Source organism: Rhinoderma darwinii, unplaced genomic scaffold (genome assembly GCF_050947455.1).
Source record: "Rhinoderma darwinii isolate aRhiDar2 unplaced genomic scaffold, aRhiDar2.hap1 Scaffold_69, whole genome shotgun sequence".
NCBI lineage: Eukaryota > Metazoa > Chordata > Amphibia > Anura > Rhinodermatidae > Rhinoderma > Rhinoderma darwinii.
In genome coordinates, this window is record NW_027464249.1 from 1,452,867 (window position 1) to 1,461,968 (window position 9,102).

At 46.9% G+C, this 9,102-nt stretch overlaps 1 protein-coding gene across 1 annotated transcript; it reads right to left on the minus strand.

Annotated features, from left to right (window-relative positions):
- Positions 1–377: 377 nt before the first annotated feature.
- On the minus strand, positions 378–5,879 carry LOC142728769 (uncharacterized). Its single transcript, XM_075849144.1, has 3 exons — positions 5,775–5,879; positions 4,177–4,781; positions 378–385 (listed from the first exon to the last, which is right to left on the minus strand). The coding sequence occupies exons 2-3, from the start codon at positions 4,769–4,771 to the stop codon at positions 378–380; spliced, it is 603 nt and encodes a 200-aa protein (XP_075705259.1). The 5' UTR covers positions 4,772–4,781; positions 5,775–5,879.
- Positions 5,880–9,102: the final 3,223 nt, after the last annotated feature.

The following is a 9,102-nucleotide window of genomic DNA, read 5'->3' on the forward strand; positions in this document are numbered from 1 at the left end:
GCCTTGTGATGTCATAGAAAAATAAAAGGATGTTCAAAAAACAATGCCAAACTAAAGTAGACATATGGGGGATGTTAATTAGCAACAATTTTGTGTGGTATAACTGCCTGTCTTACAAGCAGATACATTTAAAATTGAGAAAAATGCTAATTTTTGCAATTTTTCGCTAAATTTTGGTGTTTTTCACAATTAAATACTGAACATATCGAGCAAATTTTGCAAGTAACTTAAAGTCCAATGTGTCACGAGAAAACAATCTCAGAATCGCTTGGATAGGTGAAAGCATTCCGGAGTTATTACCACATAAAGTGAAACATGTCAGATTTGAAAAATGAGGCTCGGTCAGGAAGGTCAAAAGTGGCTAAAGAGGGAAGGGGTTAATATCCTGTAAAATGTAATCCAGGGTCAATATTTACACATTGGTTGTGAAATATCTTGTCATTTGAGCAGGCTACCCTACTTCTTATAAGGTCCCCTGTAGGTATTGCCTAGATGGTGTGAGCTGGTTGACAGCTCCTAGCATTAAGGATGGTAGTGCCCGAAGAGGGTTCACAAAATTATTCCTTTTCTGTATTACAATTCCCCTGTAACATAATCTCAAAGAAGGTAACAGAATCCATGGATGCCGAGCCTGTAACATTGTAAATTAAATATATTGGTTTTATTGTATTCCATAAATGGTGGTACAGACGCCACATCACGACCCCTAAACAAAAAAAAAGTAATCGATGTATCGTCCATCCCACACAATCCACTCGTAAAAGGGATTATTGGCTGAAAAAATGTTGTTCTCCCACCATGTCATAAACAAATTGTCCATGGAGAGGGAGAATTTTGACCCCATCAGGGCGTCTTCTATCTGCAATAAAATAACACTATCAAGGCAGAAGTAATTATGTGAGCGCAGATACTCCACTCACATTAAAATAAATTCTTGTAGATATTTGGAATACCTGGTGTATTTCCGCAAATGGAATTCCATTGCCTTGATTGCCGGAATATGTGGTATGCAGGCAGGCCCGCCATCAGAAATTTCTGGGCTTCATACAGTCAGTGGAATCCATTTGAGGAAATACATCTGGGTCCCCCATTATTAGGGGATTTGGAGAGGTGGCAACGGAAAGTCGTGGGATGGGAGCAGGACGCAAAGTGCCAGGGACTCTGTGAGCGGGTGGAGGAGTAGGCTAAGAGAACGGAAGGTGGCCGAGGCGGGAGTTGGGCCAGAGTGGATATGACGCTTGACCGGGGTCTGGGGAGGGGAAGGGGAGAGAGACCGGTGGAAAGGGGAGTGAGGCCGGTGGGAAGGGGAGAGAGACCGGTGGGAATGTGGGAGAGAAGGGGCAACATAAAAAAAAAATTAAACTGAATCTGCTGCTTTAAAACAGAGTCACTCACCAAGTTGCAGAGCTGGCCGCTGCTTCTGGCCCCTGCATGGGTCCCATTCCTTTCTACAAACCAATTACCACTGATCATAACCTTGAAGAGCGGCAGCTGCCCCCTTTATTTTACTTTTGTGGCCAGGCCCCTGACAGTAGTACCAGCAGTACTACCCTGATGGCAGGACTGTTTGCAGGAGTACTAGCCAACTATGTCATAGATAACCCAAGTTTCAAGACCATGAAAAGTTATGGATTTTTGGCATCCCATGGAATATGGGAACAATAGGGAATTCTATCAGTAAGTATTCAGCCTGTTTCTTGGCTAATACTCCTAATCCAATTCCTTCTTCTAGCAGCTTTTTTAAAGGTTCTTTACATGTGGTGCTTGGTTTCGCCACAAGTTTGCGATATGTCGATTCATTGTCTAAAATGGTATGAACGTGTCTGGGATATAAACAGGAATCTAGAACAACTCCTGCTCCATGCACTACTAAGATTTGGAGGACACAGTTATATGCTGGATATATGGTGAGCACCTCTGTGTTTTCACCTTTAGCCCTTATGTGTATATAGTGAACCTTTTAGATGGTTAATCTTTACCCGCTAAGGTGGAAGGGTTGGTTCCAATGCCTAATTATGGTGGTGTCTGAGGAAATAAAGGTCCTTTTAGATGTCCCGATACTGACCATTAAAACCAGCGCCAATCGACGATACAGCGTATCACAAGGAGCAATCATCAGTAATGTATGGGGAAAACAATCGTTACTACACGAGACCCCGCACCGATCTGCCAGTCCAGCTGCCTCCGGGCACTGGACAACACTGCCGGAAGCAGATGGTTCCGACCACTGCATAGCGGCCGTTCAGCAGAACTGCAGCTCGGCCTCTATTCTTGTGTACCTTTTGTACCATTCGTGACCCGCTTAAAAACCTTTTACGATATGAATCTCAGTGTAAAAAATTCAAGTATCTAGTCTACAATAAAAAACAATGAGTGCTCTATACTTTTTATTAGCTTCAGTCACTTGCAGGCTGCACACCCATTAATTTCAATATAAAACAGAGTAGACTTTTATTTTTTGACGTGTCATTACATCTGTATATTATATGTGGAGTTGTTATTATACACCGTCTCTATGATCTGATGACGGGCATATTCTCCAAACTGCACCACCATGCTGCCCATACACTGACTGTATAGTCTGTCTCGCCAGCTAAGTCCTTGGTCTCCGTCATCTAATGTTGACGGATAACTGGCATCGCTGGACTCCACCGGCCGGTGAGTCTGCACCTTGTTCACACTCCTCGATGTAGGCCTGAGGCTCGTTCGCAAGTCAGACTGCTAGCTCTGCCCCCTAGATGTTAATATTGATGTTCAAGTCTTGACAGCTGATATTGATGTTCACAACCATTGGATAGTACATGGGGAAGTGATCTACAACCTTGATGTCTCTGTTCCTCAGCGGTTCATCCCTGATAAATGCATTTTATTTGTTGGCACTGCCGATGTAAAACCACTTGGTGGCCAGAATGGAGACGGCCCTTTCATTGGCTTTTCTGATATTACATGAGAAGCCTCCGCAGTGCAGTGTGGCCAGAGCTAGGCTGAGACTATATAAGTTCAGGTCTTACATGACATCATGGTTGATGGCATCTTTAAGAAATTCAACATGTCTGACTACAGCCTCCTTGTCCTCTGAGTTGACCAGATAGCTTGGGATCTGGAGGAGCATGGTCTTCATCAATTTTGGGTGGTTATGAGCCAGACAGCTGTAGATGGATTTCAGGTCATTGATGTTTGGAGAGATTTCCGTCCGGAAAAATCCCCGAATGTTGGCTCCTTTGATGTAGGAGAGGCAGCTCTGCAGAGATGAAGTACTGGCTGCTACTATCTCCTGGTTGTCACTATGTAATTTCAGGAGTAAAGTTGGTATACAGCTCCTGACTTTGTCTGTAAAATATCCAAATAGCGGAAGGCGGCAGCTCTCTGTCAGATCCCTTAACAGGTTTATGGCCGCAATCTGGACTTCTCCATCCGGATAGTCCATATGCTCCTGGGATATTTTAATGAATTGTCTACTGAGGACAGAAAGCTTCAGGCGTCTGATAATGGAGGACAGCGCCCTCAGTGCCGCCATGATGATCTTGATGCTGCTGGTTTTTGATAGTCTAAACTCCATGTGGGCAATGATCTTATTCTTGTAGCTCTCCACCAGTCTTGTAGCTCCGGTGGTGGCATTCCCCAGTGCCTCCATGGCGATGCTGCACAAGATGTTATCGTCCTCTTCTATGATCTTCAGCAGATGTTGGATTGCGCACTCTTGGTATTTCTGCTTTATAAGTCTTGGATGCTTCAAAGCCTCATTGAAGAACATAGCTGCTGTCATTTTGGCCTTTGGGTCCGCATTCTTCAGGGCATTGAGCAGAAACTGAAGGAAATCTTTTGTTATTTTCCTGCCAGATACCAGAGATGTCACAAGCATGTTCATCCCAATACGCTGCTTCTCTGTATCTTCCAGTTCCTTATTCTCCGCAGCAAATTGCTCCCTGTACTTTTCTAGGAGCTCGGCGTGAGGAAGGGTCTGTAACTCGTCATTGCCTGGCTCGGTCGGCTGGTTTTCCGATGATTCGGGTACAGTAAAGAATTCCAGGGCAACTTTGGTGGAGTCTTGAAGCTCAGCATGGACATCAGGCAACCAGGTGGAAATGTTGGCCTTCATGTTGCTTATGGCCTTCATAAGTTGCACTTTGCAGCTGCCACCCTTCACAATATATTCTTGGATGCTGCCGCATAAACGTCTTATAGCATAGCACAACGTCTCCTTAGATAGTTGGTCAGGAGCATTTTTGACCACTTGGCCCAGCACTGGCAGCATGTCCAAGATGTGTGGCATGATGACTGTAGCACACAGAGATGTCACTTCTGTCAAAGTGTCGACAATGGCAGCATTGAAATCCTCATAAACGATGTTGTATCTCAGTTCCCCGACCACCGCTTCAAGATGGAGGATGCTCAGCCAGACAATAACCTTCTTAGTCATGGCGTAGGAATAGTATTGTCCCTTCATGTACTCCACCTTCAAGTGCTCACATAGCACATTGATTATATATTCCTTCAGGTAGTGTGCCGCGTCTCTTCTGTACTGAATGACTCTGATGAAGAAGCGGCACATGGCGGCGTTGTATTGAGATGGTAACAGGCTACTCAGAATGGCTTTCTGAAAAACATCCGTATAAGTGAAGAGATCTTCAGCCACCTTCTCCTGGATGAAATAAGGGACACAGGCTCCTAAGACGTCTTCTTCCACCAAATCCCAGGTGTCCAAAGCATTTCTGAGCTCTTCATTTGTGTCCACACAGAATGTCTGATGTTTTCTATTCATGATCTTCATATCCACAAATCTGCTGAGGCGAGAAATCATTGTGTGGTTACTTGTTTCTAAATCATCTTCCAAAAAGAAAATAGATTCTAGACTTCTCTGTCCTCAATTATCAGCCCCCTCCCCAATAAACATGTGATAACTGCATGAAGAGCGCCCTCCCAAGGCAGAGACAGGACAGTGCAGCCAGAGGAGACAGCGGCACTCCTCTACACTGCACCCTCTGGTGGTGTAAGAATTTAAAGGTTTCAGAAAATGAAAGCCACATATAAGGTTATATGTAATATTATATAGGGTATTTTATTTGGGTAAATCAAAGATGGAGGATCATGGGTATAGTTGCGTTTCTTAATGAAATGTGTCTCATCAGTTTGCAAGATTCCTATTGTTTACCCTGATTCTCACAATAAATGACCCCGAGGTTCACAGGTATCTCTTACAGGTGCTAACCAGTAGTGTGAACCCAGTCTTACCCATGGACAAACTCAGGATGTCTTAAATGCTAAAGGTGGTTGATAAGTGGCACCAGTATTCTATATCTGCATGTTACATGAGGGGGGGAGTTCTTTTTATCAGGAAGGTCACACTATTTGTCTCTAAGAGGGGCAGACAAGGGGGCATAAAAGACCCAAGCATGACATGAGGGCAGCCACTTGGGAGGCCACTTGAGGAGGGACATACTGGAAAGGAGACTTCCTGGACTGTGGGGAGACCATGGATGGTAACTATAACCTGTCATGTAATTGTTGATGATAAGGAAAAAGTGTCTCTGTAAAGTTCCTTGTTTATGGCTGTCGCTATGTACAAATCTCCATAGAAGTCTCAGAATAACTAACAGTCATTTCACTCTTTATACAATATACATTTTCATACACTCAATCTTGTATTTCATTTATTGCGCCTGACCTTAGAATCTAACCCAGTAAGATGGTGAAAGAGAAACATTCTTACAGTGGCAGCACATGGAACTCGCTGCAATACTTCACAAGAAACATTCTACATGTTCTCCTCTTACCTCTGAATCGTGGATCTGAAGCTTCTGGATAAAGCAAGATTTCTAGAAGTCACAGGACTCAAGAAAAAGTCAAGTGAGAGCGACGTACCAAAAAGCAAGAAACTATTGGTCTATAGCGGCTCAACGGAATGTGACTGATCTGCAGCTTTTATAGAGAAGGTGAATTATGACATCACTGATGACCTCACACTTACCTTACATTCTAACACACATCAAATGTTTTTTGTTTTTTTTCACATATCTTTATTGAATTTCAGTAATAAAAACATTACAACATTTCAATATCCAGTGATTATAAATATCATAATGCTCAACAATTTATCTGCACAATTTACATCAGGCAACATATATCTCCCCAATCCCATCCCCCTCCCACCCCAAAGATCATTAAGTACCATAAAATTATAACCTTCTTATGATAAAATAATAATTATACCTTCCTATAGAACACCAATCAATTCCATATCCCCAATATTTCCTCCCACTTTTTTATACAATTTTTCTTGTCTGCTCTTATTTTCTCATATTCTTTAATTGTCTTAACCAACTTCAACCAATCCATAACAATTCGGGATTTACCAGCCATCCAATTTCTTGCAATTATTATTTTTGCGTAAAAGAGAACATTAACCCCTTTGTGCACCGTGACATGCTATTACATCCGGGTGCGGGTGGTGATGTTTAGAGTGCGCTCCATATGCTGCGTGTGTCGGCTGTGTTTTACAGTGGACACCCGGGACTAACAGTCGGGAGCAGTGATCGTGCTGTTCCTAGCTGTTTAACCCCTCAAATGCTGCGGTCGATCGCGAGCATCTGAGGCATTGAAAAAAGGGGGGCGGCCCCCTCTGACATTTCATCACCCCCCCCAGTTAGATCAGGGGGTGACAATGATTGTAATGGCAGCTCATGGGCCTAATGATGGCACCCAGAGCTGCCTTCACTTAACTTAAGCCTGTAAAAATGACAATATACTGCAATACGTTAGTATGATCGCTGGTTCAAATCCCCTAGGGAGGCTAATAAAGTGTGTAAAAAAAGTGCTAAAAAGTTTTTAGTAGTGAAAAAAATTAAAAACAAATAGTTAAAAAAACCTTTTCCATTTTCCCCCTAAAGTAATGTAAAAAATAAAAAAAGTAAACAAAATTGGTATTGCTACATGCGTAAAAGTCTGAACTATTACAATATAGCGTTATTTAATGGGAGGCGCGAGAACAGCACCGGCGGACGTCATTGCTCATCAGCGCATGGGTCGGCAGCCCGCGCTGATGCGCTCCCCTCCCCCGCTCCCCTCTTAGACGATGGGGATACAGCGGTGGGGGGAGAGCTGTTGATGTCTGCCCCTGCTGTAATAAAGCAGAGGGCTTCGGGGGGAGCGGCGGCTGCTCAGGCTAGGTCACCCCGCTGCTCCCGTAGAACTCGCCCACCAGAGCGCCTTAGTCCAGACATGGCCCCGCGGGCCCGGCGTCGCAGGGGGAGCCCTTCAAGGGACGCTGCAGGCCAGGCTGCTGGGACGGGCGCTTCCTCCCAGGGCCTGCGTCCTGGCAGGAATCCCCAGCCGCGACGGGGCTCGGCGGTTACCAAGGAGTCGCAGGCCGGGCTCCATGTCACACCCCCGCCTTCAGCTGCTGTGTTCGGAGGGCAGTAGACGGCCGCCCCGCATGGTGATGTTCTGGCCAGGGGGCAGGCTTCCTCGAGAGCATCGGTGAGGACGCCAAGATCAGCGAAGACGACGAGGCAACAGGTCCGGTCGGAAGTCTGGGTCCCTGCGGTCGGGCGGCAAGTTGCCGGCCCATCGGTCAGCGTGCCGGGACCCCCGTGTCGTAGATGTCGGTGCGAGTACCAGTCGGCGGCGAGAGAGGATTTGGAAGATTGAGAGCTGGATGAGTCGCATCGCGGTCAGGATTTTCCGGCTGGCGGGAATACAGCGCCTGGGCAGCCTGGTGAGTGTGTAACTCCTACGTTACCGTATCCAGCAATTTTCATGTCGGGTGTTGGGGGTGGGTCAGCGAGCGGGGTAGCGGCTGTCGGTAGTGGCGTTGCAGGGCGCGATGGTTTAACAGATTTAGTGGGTTGTTTGCGCGAGCTAGTCGGGCGCTTAAATAGGACAGCGGCGCCGGTAGCGCCGGCGGGGTCTCCTGTGTTGGTATGGGAAGCGCCTCGTGAGGTACAGTCGCGGTCCATGGTCGGGGAGGTCCCGGGGGTGGCAAAGGAAGCGGTAGCAGTGTCGGTCCAAACCGAGGCGCTGAAGGATGGGGATAGGATTCGGCTTGATGATCGCGCTCGGGGCGAGGTTTACGTCTGTTTCGAGGGCCCGTTAGGGGCTCACCTGAAGCAAGAGGTACGCAAACGGATTTGGAAGGATGAATACTTGGAGATATTTTCTCTTCTGCCGCTTGCAAAGTTCAATTTGGATAAGGGCAAGCGGGACGAGAGTAAGAAAGAGGAAGAAGAACGCCGGCGGTATAGGCTTATCCCGCAGACCTTCGCCAACTGGTCGCAAGCTTTCGCTATTTTGGCAAGCGTGATCGGGGAAAAGGCGCCGGAAAATTGCTCGGCGTTGTTTTGTTACTTTGATGCCATCGGGGAGGCCTATCGGGCGTACAGGGGCCAGGCGTGGTTGCGGTATGATGAGCAATTTCGCCAGCGGAAAGCGGTCCGGACGGCGATCCGGTGGGATCAAAAGGATATTGCGTTGTGGTTGCAGGTTACGGCGCAGGCTAAGCAGTCCTTTCCCGGGAGTGTTGGCCAAGGGGGCCAGTCTAGTCAATCCGGGCAAGGTTCCGGGTCAAAACTGGGGTTCTGCTGGCAATTCAACGATGGCCAGTGTAAGTTCGGGGCCACCTGTAAATTTAAGCATGTCTGTTCGGAGTGCAATGGCTCCTCACACGGGGCCTCAAAATGTATGCGGAAGGGTAGGCGGTCAGGCCCTCAGTCCGCTTCAGTTGGTCAAGGGGCGGTCGCCGGTGAGGGTGGAAAGGATGCCCCCGTATCTAAGTGAGTATCCGGATAGGGTTGCGGCCACGTTAATTTACGAGGGGTTTTTGTTTGGTTTTGTTATCCCCCCCCCTCCATATGAGGTTCCGGTGACACGGCGCAACCTTAAGTCAGCTTATCTGCACTCGGCGGTCGTTTCAGAAAAGCTTTTGAAAGAGGTGTCTTTGGGTCGGATGTCCGGTCCTTTTGATGAGCCGCCGATTGAGAATCTAGTGGTATCACCCTTGGGAGTTGTGCCAAAGCGGAAGCCTCACAAATTCCGGTTGATACAGCATTGGTCGTTTCCCAGGGGAGCGTCGGTGAACGATGGGATAGATCACGAGTTATGTTCGGT